The 14,232-nt window shown below is 45.3% G+C and overlaps 1 protein-coding gene across 1 annotated transcript in view; it reads right to left on the reverse strand.

The window, feature by feature from the left end:
- Positions 1 to 14,232, reverse strand: part of Creg2 (cellular repressor of E1A stimulated genes 2) — a 30,603-nt gene that overhangs the window by 13,628 nt on the left and 2,743 nt on the right. Inside the window, exon 2 of the mRNA XM_005359971.3 lies at positions 12,649 to 12,818. Coding sequence (XP_005360028.1) covers positions 12,649 to 12,818 — 170 coding nt within the window. The remainder of the gene's footprint in view (positions 1 to 12,648; positions 12,819 to 14,232) is intronic.

Raw genomic sequence — 14,232 nt, forward strand, 5'->3', positions numbered from 1 at the left:
CCAAAAAAAGAGTTTCCTATTTTAAAAGGTTCATTTTTCTTATTTTAAATTATGTTTGCACATGTATTTTCGTGTGTGGGTGTGTACACGTGAGGGCAGGTGCTCCTGGAGGCCAGAGGCCTCTGATCCCTCAGTTGCCTGACTTGGGTGCTGGGAACTGAACTCAGGTCCTCTAGAAGAGCAATTCCAGTATGTACTCTTGACCGCTGGGTCATCTCTCCTGCCCAAGAGTTTTAACTTTTGTCCTGAACATGAGAGAACAATGAGCAATCTTAAGCAGCTAAGAGCACCACATGGGGACCACAGCAGAAGCACGTTCTGGGGATCTAAGAGGAGACTGATTTCAAGGGATCCTTGAAGTATCCAGGAAGCAGACGGATTTGGGGTCTAGAGCTCAGATGAGAGGTCTTGACCGAGGATAAAAATTTAGAAGTCACCGGCACAGGTAGAAAGTTGTTTGGGGTGGTAGGACAGAGAGAAGAGAGATGGAGGATGAGAGGGTACCAGCCATCTCCAGGCTGATGTTGGGAGAGTCTGCTGGCATGATCTCTGTGGGTGTATTTACAACAAGCCTTGTGAATTACCTCGACTTCACTGCGAGTCATGGGCTGGAGATAATATACAAACAGCATAAATCAGCCTACAAAACAGTGTAGCAACTGAGTCTGTTCTTTTTGAAACTCAGGTGGTCCCCTCCTGCTGCTTCAAGGATGCTGCTTAAGATTGTGAGGGTTAGCTGTTTACTTGAGGAAATCTAGAACTCTCTGGAAGATGAGCGTGGCTGGGAGGGATTTTTTTAAAAATTATTATTATTATTTTTATTTTATGTGCATTGGTGTTTTGCCTGCATGTATGTCGTGTAGGGGTGTCAGATCTTGGAGTTACAGACAGATGTGCGCTGCCACGTGGGTGCTGGGAACTGAACCCGAGTCCTGGGGAAGAGCAGTCAGGACTCTCAACCTCTGAGCCATCTCTGCAGCCCTGTGAGGAATTCTCTTGATTGGGTTAACTGAGATGAGACTGTCCATCCTGCATGTGGACGGCACCACTCCAGGGGCCAGGCCCTGGAATGAGTGAAAAAGAGACTGAGCACCGGCATGCACGCTTGAATTTATCGTTCTCCACCTTGAGTATAGATGCGGTGTGAAAGCTTCAACTTCCTGCTGCCTTGACCTCCCCACAATGACGGACAGAAACCTGGAGTTGTGAGACCAGCAAACCCTTCCTCTCTCAAACTGTTTTTGTGAGGGCATTTTCATCCCAGCTGAAAAGGAAACCAAGATGAGCTAGGTGAAGAGGCGGCGTGCAGGCGTGGCACATAGACAGGAGAGTCAGGTCATCTGGAACTGAACCCCAGCCCCATTAGAATCGGGGATGTGGATCCCTGTGCAAGCTCCTTGCACTTGTAATGCCTCAGTTTCCTCATTTGTTGAGACAAACCACAGCACCACTGTCATGAGCTTCCTGAACACTTCGTATATCACGTTTGTCAAGTGATCCTTAGAGTTACGCCGAGTAAACAGGGCTCCACTGACTCATTTCTCCCTGCTTCTGCTGTCCTCAGTCCTGCAGGGAGGCAACATCAGCCAGTGACAATCACTACCATTTGTTAGTGCTGAGCAAGGGGCCACACACTGAGACAGTTCATCCCCACAGCAGACGGACAGCCACTGTGACTCCTATTTTAGGGTACAGGAAATTGAGAAGCAGACATATTGAGGTACTTAAAGCAAGGCCGACATCAATTGGAAGACTTAACACACAGATCCATCGACCGCAAAGCAGAAGCTCTTTCATCTCCCACAGTCAATTCTCAAATATAAGGGTGCATCATCAGGGGCTCCCTGGCTGCCCCCTGAAGACTCCTTCATCAGAGACTGTTGCAGTCAGTAACGGACATCCATGAGTGGTCAAAGTAACTGCTGGTCTCAGCTCAGTTTCTGCTGTGGTCCAGCAAGGTGGTCCCAGAAGCAACATTGATGGGGTCAGGACTGGTCGCGATCCTGTTCCTACAGCTAGTCTTAACTAGGCAGTTGGATCGAAACTGGGGAACTCCAAGCTCAGTTTTAGGGCCACGCTGATGCTTCACCCTCAAAACCACTGACCGGTGATTCCCTACCTGTCTGACTTCCTGGAGCCAGCGCAAACCCTGACTGGACACCATCGTGGCAGCACTCCTGAGACACCTTCTAGTGCTCATCCATTATGCCAACACTGTCCTGGGCAGGGAAGGTCTGGCTGCTGAGTCCTGGCCACTTCCGATCACCTGTGGCTCCTAAGTCTCTCTTAGAATCAGAGCAGCACCCCGAGAAGGCACACTTAGACCCACAGAGCTTTTGGGGTGACTTTCCTCTCGACTTTATTCTGCATTGCAGTACACCAGGGTTGTCCCTGTTCTAACATGTTTGACATGGACATCTTCTAACGATGATCTGAATGGCTCACTCAGCTACAAATTCTACTGTCCACCTTGCTGAGAGACGAGCAGCGCAGGCATGGAAAGGAAACTGCCTGCTATGTTAAAGGAACGAAGGCAGTTTTAGTCTCTGTCTTTTAAAACCAGTGAAGGTGCCTCCGTCTCCTGAGAAAGCGAGGCCTTCGTGCATTCCAAGCAAGTGCTCTGCCGCTGAGTGACACCTAGTCCTGAGTCTGTGGATCCGAGCCTGCTTATTTCAAAGCACTTGGCATTCCCAAGCCTTACGCTTTGGGGTATCGTGTCAGAGTTTTACTGCTGCTCATTCGCCCTGCTGCAGCTGCAGAGAAACATGGGTTTAACTCCCAGGAGGCTCCTTACACATGAGTGTGTGTCAGATCCTGCTACACTGAGTCAGCTCATCGGCAACAAGCAGTCAGAGAGCAGTCAGTCTCGTTAAATCCTATCCATGCCTGACAAGCATACAGTAAGCGCCCAATAACCATCATTTGAAGGAAAAAGACACTGTTTCAATCCCAATATTTAATATGCTGCTTCATGCACTGTATACTAAATAAGCTTAAGTGGATATATGATAAATCCAATTAAGGTTTAATTCACTTTTATTATCCCACTGTTTTTATATTATCGGAGTAAGAATTTTCCCTCACAAAATCTTTTTAATCTGATTCATTAAATCTGGTTTTTGTAGGGGTGTGTGTGTGTGTGCGCGCTGGGGATTATGCCTAGGGCCCTGCACGTCAGCAGTCAAAGTCCGTTTTCTCACTCAGACATTTTATTACCAATTTCTACATCCTAGGTAATTTACTCTCCCATATTATCTTGGGAATATTAGTTTAGCTTTTTGCTATTTTAATAGGAAGGGCCCATCTATAGTAGCAAAAGGGAGCTGCTTGTGCAGTGATGTATATCTGCAGGGTCAGTCACTTAGAAGACTGATGTGGAGATAACTCACACACACACACACACACACACACTCACACACACACTAAAATGCTGGGGGAATGGCACAGTAGCAGAGCACTTACTTAGAGTGTGCAAAGTTGTATTCAAACTTTAGCACCAAAGAAAGGACATCGACATTGACCAAGAATATATAGACATTATATATATATATATATGTATGTATATATATAATATATATTAGCATGTTAATATTGAATATTTAGCAACTTTATGTTTCTCCCAATGACAGAAGAAAATTAAATGCAGAGGAGAAAAATATACTTGCAAATCATTTGTCTAGAATCATATCTAGACTCTATAAAGAAATCCTCGAATTCAATAATCAAATGATCAATACTCCAACTTTTTTAAATGAGTAAAGGATTTGAACGATGGTTCTCCCAAGAAGAGTACAAATGATTAGTCAACCCACAAAAGAATACTTAATACAACCAACCCCCAGGGAACTGCAAATTAAAACCGCTGTGTGATATCACTCCCATAACTGGACAAATTGAATAAAAATGTCAGACAATAACCAGTATGGTCAGGATATGGAGCAAACAAAGCCCTCAAATGTTGCTTGTGGGAATATAGAGTAGCATGGCCACTCAGGAAAAAAGCTTGGCAGGTCCTCAAAGAGTTAACCATGGAATTAGCATGTGATCTAGCAATCCTACTCATAGGTACCTACCAAAGTCTGCCCAGAAACTGGAGAAGGATGCGCACAGCAACATTCATTATTCACAATCCCTGCAGCATGGGGACCAATGCCCATCAAAGCACCCAGAGATGGATAGAAACTGAGGAACATGATACAGTCAAACAATGGAACACTATTTGACCACTAAAAGGAACGAATTATTTTTTTTTTTTTTCGAGACAGGGTTTCTCTGTAGCTTTGGAGCCTGTCCTGGAACTCCCTTGGTAGACCAGGCTGGCCTCAAACTCACAGAGATCCGCCTGCCTCTGCCTCCCGAGTGCTGGGATTACAGGCGTGCGCCACCACCGCCCGGCTCAAAGGAACGAATTATTGATAAACACTGTAAAACCATGGCCTTTGAAAACACAAAGGTAGATTAAAAAAAAAAAAACAGTAACAAAATATCACATATTATGTACTTCCATTTATATGATATTCAGAATAAATAAATAAAACGTCCAGGATATCTAAGTCCATAGGGACAGAAATAGATGAACAATTGTGTGGGGTCTGGGGCCCTTTGAGAGCGTATTTTCAGCCACCTTCACAGCGACAGTGCTGAAGCCTTTTTGAAGAGTCTACATTTACGGGTGTTACCAGAGTCTACATTTACGGGTGTTACCACCTTGTCTCATATTTGAGTCATTCTTGTTTAAGATGGAGACTCTTCCAACAACATTTGTGAACCAGATGGGGAGGAATTCTCAGAAGACAGAAAGAAAGGGCAGCGCCACGGCAGAGGAACTGGAACATTGGTGAGTTAATGACTTGCTGGGAACCCCAGGGACTGAACTTCATAGTGAGAGCGAAGTGGCTATTGTTGGCCGAGAGATGCGCCCGCAGAAATGAGCAGAGACGGGAGAGGATCCTGGACTCCTGCTCCTCAGGCTTGCTCTTTGCGGAGCCCCCGCATGCTCTTTTAAAAGCCACTGAGGTTGGTTTAGCTCCAGGAACACAGGAATGTTTAGGCAAAGGAGGAGAGGGGGTGACGCTGCACAGAGGGTCACTTACTTAGAGGATTTATCGATTGCTTTCAAGAGGCATGAACGAGAACTAGAGCAGAGAAATTGGATTCAGCTCCCGAGTTGGATTAGGGCTGGGCACATATGCCACATGGCATGCATGTCATGGAGACTCATCACAGCCATTGCCAAACGCGTTGCTGCCAGCAGGTACTTATAATGTGTCCTTTTGATGAAGAGCATCCTGGGAGCTGCTGAATGAACAGGGCACCTTTCGAAGCTGTCCCCAGGAGTCAGCCCCAGAATTATGTTTGGTATCAGGCTGAGTTGATGCTTACAGCAAATATGTACATTTAGTCTTCTGTTTGCTTTTGTTTTCTGAGACAGGGTCTTGCTATGTAGCCCTGACTCCTCTGGTGCTCATGATTTAGCTCAAGCAGGCCTTCAACTTGTGGGAATCCTTCTGCCTCAGCTGCCCAAGAGCTGGAATTATCGGGGCATATTACCCACCCCGCTCCACATTTTGTTCTTATAAAAACAGTTAACAGGCATCTAGGTAAAACACAGCATGGCCATTCTGGCCCATACCTGCAATCCCAGTGTTGGCAGGCATTGATAGGTGGATTCTAGAAACAACAGCAACAAAATATGTGGAGGGTGATAGAGGAAAACTCTCAAGTCTCCCAGAATCCTTCTGTGGTCTCTGTAACCACAGGGAGGGTTCACACATGTACACACACACACATGCACACACATGCACACGGGGCCATTGGTCTTTGTCATTTCTACAACCTCTTCTTACATGTCACAAAGGATTATTAAACTCAGACATACTAACTCAGATGTTTCTGCTCAGTAAAGATTGGGGGCTCTGAGCCCTGGCAGCGTCTGCGACACCCTTTTTATCAGAAGCTTTTTGGGGAAGAGGGGACATGCTTCTGAATCCTTGTTTCTGATAAGCAAATCAATGCACCTAGCATTTGTCCAAAATCACCCTTCAATTTGTTTTGACTTCGGGAAAAGCATTTGATAACTCTTTGGGTTCCACGGATAGCCCAGTCTACCCAGGTGAAAACTGGTCCATTACCATTGAGTGGAATATGAATCAAGGGAACGGTCCTTCCTGGTCCAGAGGGTTTCCTAGCCTGCTCATCTAGAGGCTGCAGTACTAAACCCATGGTTCAAGTATGCTTACAACACAAGGTGAGATGCTACAGTAGAATTTCTGCTTCTATTGATCACAATCGATTAGATCTTCACACAGCCAAGTCTAGTGTCTGAGTGTAAATTCACTCAGGGCATGGGCACATGCCCATGCATATGTGAGTATGTGTGTTGCCTGGAAAGGGAAACGGAGGAGGGCTAGCTGTTGCTGAGATCTCTTTTAAGGTGGAGTCTTTTTCAATTTACCATCTTAACCTGGGCTGGGAAATAGGTTCCCAGCCCTAATTCATCTAACTAATTAAATGAAGAAACCACAGCATCCAAAAGTAAACAGACTAATTAAATAAACCACTTGAAGGAAACTAATGATTATTAATAAAGACAAATTTGTAGGCCGTGATGCCGACAAACAGAAAGGCCTTCTCCCTTGCTGCCTCTCAGACTGTACCCTTTCCGTCTAAAATGTTTGATTATCAAATACAGACAAAATACATTGAAGGGACGCAATGCAATGACTTGCTGTATGCATGCATTGTGTAATGATTGCCACGATCAGCTTAGGGAGCCTACGTGTGCTGAGCCACGCTGAGCATTAGAGTCCCAAACCTGAATGTCTTACGACTGGAAGTCCTCACAGCGTCCAGCATTATGCATTCCTTTCTTCCCTGGCTCCTGAAAACTGTCTAGTCCTTGATTTTGTGAGTTCAACTCCTGAGCTCACACTTTTCTTCTTCTTCTCCACCTCCTCCTCCTCTTCTTCCTCCTACTGTATTTTGAGACTGGTTTTGCTGGTTGTGCACTGAGCAGCTCTGGCTGTCCTGGAACTCACATTGTAGACCAGGCTGGCTTCAAACACGTAAAGATCTGTCTGCCTCTGCCTCCCAGTTGCTAAAATTAAAGGTTCACCACCACCACCGCCTAGCACTATTTCTTCTTTTTGCCAGACGGTCATTTTAATTTCGGTTTATAATAGACACAAGTCATCATATGGGCCAAATTATAGTTATTCATAGACTTTTCTCGGGAGCACTGGAAATGCACTTAAGATCATGTATGTGTCCATCTTCTGGATGCCTCAGACTCACCCTGGAGCCCCTTCAGACTATAAGCCCTCACCCTGTGAGAGGTCTGGTCCTCGGGCTGAGGGAGGAATGAAGCTGTCATGGAGAGATCTCTTTTGTCTCTGCCTCCCAAGTGATTGAAAGGAATTCTTTTCTCAAGTTTTGGGAGCTTGTGCTTTACAATATATAATCTTTGTAGAATATGCACAGTTATCCCTGGGGGTTCCTGGGGAATTACATTCAGAATGCTCCTTGGGTGCCAAAATCTGCAGGTGCCTGTGATTGTTGAAAAGAAAATGGCCCCCACAGGGAGAGGCACTATTAGGTATGGCTTTGTTGGAGTAGGTGTAGTCTTGGAGGAAGTTTCACTGTGGGGGTAAACTTTGAGGCATCCCATGCTCAAGCTACATCCAGTGTGGCACACACTTGCTTCTGCTTCTTGTGGATCAAGATGTAGAACTCTCAGCTCCTTCTCAAGCACCATGTCTGCCTGTGTACCGCCATGAAGATAATGGACTAAATAAACCTCTGAAACTGTAAGCCAGTCCTAATTTAATGTTTTCCTTTATAAGAGTTGCTGTGGTCATGGTGTCTCTTTACAGAAATAAAAACTTTAAGACAGCACCTAAGGCCCTCTATAAGGTGAAAGTATTATGTTATACTTTATTTCTGTGGCATGCACGTGTGCACATGCATGTTTACACACATGTGCACACACATGTGAATATGTGTGCATGTATGTGCATGCCACATCACATGCGTGGATGAAAGAGGACACCTTGGGGGACTCGGTTCACACTCCATGCCATGTGGCTCCAACGGATCAACCAGAGGGCATCAGCCTGAGCCGCGGATATCCCTATCTGCTAAGCCACCTCGCTGGCCTCTACAAGCATTTTTAGTAGTAAAAATATTTGCATATCATCCTACCCTCCACATAATGTAAATCATGTTAGGTTCCTTATAATATTGAACTGATGCAAATACTATCCAAAGAATTGCTATATTGCACTGTTCGGGGAGGGGGCGGTCACAGCTAGAAAATGTCAGTTATGTTTAGTATGGACATATATTTTTTTTTCTGTAGTTGGTTACATCTATGGATGAAGACTTTCCCACTGTTTAATACAGAACTTTCTAGGTGGCTCTTCTTACTCAGGATTCACTGCTGCAAGGTGTATTCAACCACAGATCCAAAGAGCCCTTCAGATTCAACCCCCACATCCTCCAATTGCCAAGAGAAGTCTGAATAAGCAGCATATTTAACTCTATGCCAGCAGCAACTTTTCTTGGCTACACAGATGCATCAAAATCACCAATCTAGTACTTTGCTAGCATTGAGTCGCTTTAAAAACGTTTATTTATTTTTCTGTTTGAGTGGTTTGCCTGCATGTGTGTATGTGTACCACATGCATGCAATGCCTAGGGAGGCCAGTAGAGGTCACACGAATGCCCAGATCTGGAGTTATGCACACTTGTAAGCTGCTATGTGGGTACTAAGAATTGATCTGCAAGAGCATCCTATACTCTTAACCACTGAATCATCTCTCAAGCCCCGAATGTTACCTTTGAAGGACAGGGTAAAGGCACTCAAATCTATATGCCTGGGCAGGACAGTTTCACCCAAATACTCTTAGAAACTTTACTATGACATTAAGCAATAGAGTACAATCAAAAGTTTTGGTAAAACCTCTGACTGGATGAAGTGGCACAATGCAGGTTCGTTTTACAGATTCATGTAAAAACCCCTTACCGGGGTAGAGAAATTAAGAATGAGTGCATGGTCAGGCAGGCTGGGGTTGGGATGCCAGCACCTAGGTTGTAAGCAGATGTCCCACAGAGGCCTGCAACTCTAGCTCTGAGGGATCTGTCACCCTCTTCTGGCCTGTGCACCTACACACACACACACACACACACACACACACACACACACACATACACACACACCCCATCTACATGTAAGTAAAACAATCAATCGAATAAGGACAAGACTTTCTAGTCCTCTAAAATCTGCCTCTTAGGAAGGAGTATGCATTCGTTTCACCAAGATACCAGCTTCTCTCTCCTTTGGCCAAAGAAATTACATGAGCAGCATTTCCTCATGGTTACATTTCCAGAGACTCTGGAACCGTGAGATTCTGGAGCCCTGGGTCCTCAGTTTCCTGCACCCTTTCCACTTGGAATCAACCTCTACAAAAAGATTTATTTTTATTCGTATGGGTGAGTATATGCCATATGTACACAGGTTCCCATGGAGGCCAGAAGAGGGCGTTGGATCTTCTTAAGCAGGAGTAACAGACGGCTGTGAACTGCCCAGCATGGGTGCTGGGATCCAAACTCAGGTCTTCTGCAAGAGCAGTAGGCGCTGTTAATTGCTGAGCCATCCCTTCAGTCCCTGGATCAGACCTTTTAATACACAGGCAGCTGATGGACTGAGATAGCATTCTGAGTGACATGCTGTGAGGGTTACTGAGTGGAAAGTGTTTCTTAGCTACCTGCCAAAGTACTTATATGAGCTTTGATCACAACGAGCCTTCGGGTCAGACTTTTAATTTGCTAAAACTGGGTATAAATAAAATATTAAGAGTGCTGGCAAAGAGAAGCAGCAGGCATAGCGATCTGTTCTGAGTAGGAACGAATGCCTGGTCACACAGGGCCTGGGAGGGTTCTGTTAATTTTCTTCATGAAAGATTTCAGCAGAAGGTTGGACCAGTGCCTTCACTGTCATCATCATCATGAGAGCTGGAGGTTTCTCAGCCCTTACCCTAGGTTTTGGAATTGCTGTAAAGCACTTGACGATGAACCCTGGCCTCACCGTTGGGATCAACTCCAGGCCCTGGGGACAGGCAGGAGTTGGCTTGCTGATCTTTCTAAACTCTACCAAGGTGCTTGTCTACCATGCAGTTCTGGCAGCTGCTTCTACTAGATGCCTCTCTCTGGTCAGATGGCCCCAGAAGCTCCAGGCTTGTTTATTTGGGGGTTCTGGCACCTGTCTGTCTTTTAACGCAGGCTTTGACTTATTCAGCCCTTGTATTCAATGTTACTAACATTCTAGGTTTCAGGAGTAAGGTCAAACACAGCGCTGAATTGTGAACCTCACATCTGGGCCAAGTCATTCACCGGAAGGTACAGGCTCACTACAGAATATTTGCTTGGATGTCTGATCTTTTCTAAGGCCAGTTTGATTTATATCATTTATATTTCAATACTTTAGAAGCTTAAGTTAGCTGCTAGCGACTGGCAGCTCTGGGAAACAGTTCCTTGAGAAGATTCCAGACACAGGGTACCGGTTGGGTGTGGTTTTTTTGCCTATCCATAGGTTAAGGATACAGGTGTGTAAAGCCAGGCGGTGGTGGCGCATGCCTTTAATCCCAGCACTTGGGAGGCAGAGGCAGGCGGATCTTTGTGAGTTCGAGGCCAGCCTGGTCTACAAAAGCTAGTTCCAGGACAGAGAAACCCTGTCTCGAAAAACAAAAAAAAAAAAAAAAAAGGATTCAGGTGTGCCCTTGACTGTCTGGCTTTGCTCAAAGGAATTACACACACACACACACACACACACACACACACACACAGACATGCAGGCACGCACACTCACCCTGAAAGTGTGCAGGCAAAAGCAAGTGACTGGATTAAGGCACTCTGGGACACACCCCTCCCCCAGCCTCCTCATTGCTCCAGTTTTCAGTCCTTGCACCCGCCTGCCTGAGGCCTGCTGGTAGGCAGATCTTGTGCTGTCAAGTGTAACTGCGCCTTGCCCCTGGAACTGAATTCTGTGGCTTGTCTTCAAGAGCAGGTATGCTCTGGGTTCTGGGATCAACATGTTACAGCATGGCTGCCTTTAGGGACCCTGGAATTAGGGAACCACTGTGTTCCGGAAATTCTCCTGGGAGCATATCTCTAGTGGCAGCGAACTTGCTGACTGAGAATAAGGAGGCTGTTCCATGACAAAGGAGTACAATTTCTCTGGCTGTCATAACCTGGTGGGAACAGTGGAAGGCCTGTAGTTTGAGTCTCTCATTGATGTGGATAGGTGATGGGAGTGGGGTTGGCAAGGCCTTTCGCGGGCTGCATTTGATACCCCATTGTTGCTCTAATTGGTTTCCACAAGAACGAACAGGATGGTTGCTTGTTTTCTATGCATAGAGAACAGAGCTTCAGAATGGGCTCTAAATCACCTCTGTATTTGCAGATGAAATGGTAAAAGCTTGGGGTTGTTCCACCCTCCCCTCCAGGCCACTCCGTGACAATTGTTAATTTTTGGGAGTGGGAGGAGACCTCCATAGGAACTCAGTACAGTGTCTCCCTGGCAGCAAATGATTTGGGGCTTTGCATTTTGAATTTAGACGATGATATCTGAATAGATGCTCTATTTTTGCTTAAATGTCTTTAGAAGGCTTTTCTTTTAGAGATTTTTCGAGAAAGTGTATTAAAGGATTGCTGGCTTTGTAGTACACATATCCCTTGGGGAGAAGAGAGGGGCTAGAAATGAATTGAAAAAGCAATGCGCTCCAGCCCGTACATGCCAGAGAGACAAACTACTGGACCTCCTTTCAACTATAGACCCGTTCTTCCCTTTATAGGACTACAACTTTGATGGCCTGCCTGGATGGGCTGGGGATGTAGCTTAGCTGATAGAGCATGTTCAAACCCCAAGACAGCATTAACTAAGTGTGACTTATGCAACCTTGGCTATAGAATAGGTTGAAGGCCAGGATGAGGTACACAGGACCATGCCTCCAAAAAAAAAAAAAAAGTCTCACAGAAAATACCCTGCGTCTATTTCCAAGGCTCATAAACACTCTCTAGGATAGAAATGATATGAATACCAACTTCCGATGGTTCAGCTTATGAATTTTCATTCTTATGTTGGTTTCGCAGTGATATATATTCAGCAAACTCTACATTACGAATTTTGCTCTTTTCCTAGGCTGTGGATACAGAGAAAAGCCTCTGCTTTCCCTTTGAGTATGGTAGTCAACAAAGTATATCGTCAAGATTTTGTTATAAAATAGTCTTTGCGTTAGATGATTTTGTCCGCCTGCAGGTCAATGTCAGCGTTCCAAGAAAAGTTAAGGTGGGGTAGGTTGAGCAGGGGTGTTCTGTAGGTTGTGTGTAGCACTTACATTTCAACTGACAACATGTTCAATTTATAATAGGCTCACAGGACATGTGACCCCAGGGAAAGGCCAAGTCCAGGGACCCTTCCATTTCATAGATGAATAAATGTTAGAAAGCCGGCTCCAGATCTGCTTGGTCTGCAGTACAATTCTGCAAGTAAAGGGGTCAGTTTCCTTCTGCGACAAAGCACAACCCACCTTCCACCTCTGCACAAAACTGTAAGAACAAATCCTGCCTCTTCCTTTCCCCTTCCCTTTCTACCTGCAAAAGTCTCCTTCAGATTCCGGCAGTATCAACGAGGCGATGGGGTTCTTCACCAGGTCAGCCACCACTGGGTCCTTGGCTGTCATGTAGAAGAAGGGAGTCCCCGTGCTGTTGTGGACAGGGCCATCGCTAATGGCCAGGCAGCTCCCAAAGGGCAGTCCTTGGATCTAACAAATGCAACAATAACGACAAAAAGGCTTTTTAGCGGTAGAGCTATGGGGAACACAAACTGGGGAAAAACTTTGTGTTGCCGGGCAGGAAATACAGCCCTGGGACCTTGTTTGGACCAGTGGATTTGACAGGTAGATTAAGACTAGGTGGGTCCAATCGATGCAATTCACCCAGTGATGGTTTCAGAATTTCTCTGCGGGGAGAGGCAGGTAAGAACATTCTGTCTGGGAGCTGAAGGATTCTGGAAGCTGCCTTCTCACAGCAAATGTATTCATTTTATTGAAGAATAAGGACAATGAGGCCTATGGAGAAGAAGACAGCGCTCGGCCTTCTCTCACAGGCTCCTCTTCAACACCTTCTGCCTGCATCATCTCCTCCATTCTTTTTAAACGTTGGGGATAGAATTTAATTTGTTTTATAAACTGCTTGGTATTTGGACGCCAAGCATATTCATACTGCTTCAGTTAGAGCAACATTTCTTTGTTTATTAGTTGTATGTTATGTTGAGGTCAAGAACCTTTTGGTATACAAGAACAGGTTATGGGAAGTTGATACGTTGAATACTCTTTTAGCCTAAATGGAAGTCACAGAAGCATGACATACTGATCACTGCCTGTGTTCACCTAGTAGATGGGGGAGGGTCTCCTGTCATGTCCCATGTGACTTTAAACAGAAATGACAGCATTTAAGTCTTAGTGTTCCCCAAACTCTCCTGCACCTACTTTGTCCCTTACAAAGAGCCCCCTCCTAGTGAGGCTGCCATTGTTTTCCAAGCACTAAACAGAGTGTGAACGATTGTGAAAGGAAGGGCTTAAATCATTTAGAAACATGAAAAATTAACAAGTTCTCCAAATGGCACTATTACATCATCCATACATTCTATTTTCAGCCTATCATGAACTGCTTAGCAGTTCATGCAAATGTTTTCTGAATTTACCGAGTTTTGGATTGAAAAATCAATATTGAAAGGGGAAGGCCTATCGACGCTAACAAAAGAGCTGTCGGAGATCAAAATATCTTCACTACAAGGACACTAGATGCTTTTTCTTCTTTGGCTGTTTGTGTTTTTGTGAGGCAGGATCTGGATATGTAGCCAGAGCTGGCTTTGAACTCACAATTCTCTTGCCTTAGGCTTGCTGATGCTGGAACTACAGGGGTGGGCCACCAAGCCGGACGGGCACCAGATTTCTTTTGTGTGTGTGTGTGTGTGTGTGTGTATTCATGCATTCTAGTGTGCCCATGCATGTGGTGCTTGTGCATAGTGTGTATAGGAGGTCAGGGGACAACTTCCTGACTTTCTGGTGTCATTCCTTAGGATCCCTTACTGTTATGATTTTTTTTTAGATAGGGTCTCTTGGTGGCCTGGAACTCTCCAAATAGGATAGACTAGCTTGCCAGCAAGTCCTAAAA

This window comes from Microtus ochrogaster, linkage group LG2 (genome assembly GCF_000317375.1).
Source record: "Microtus ochrogaster isolate Prairie Vole_2 linkage group LG2, MicOch1.0, whole genome shotgun sequence".
Classification (NCBI taxonomy): domain Eukaryota; kingdom Metazoa; phylum Chordata; class Mammalia; order Rodentia; family Cricetidae; genus Microtus; species Microtus ochrogaster.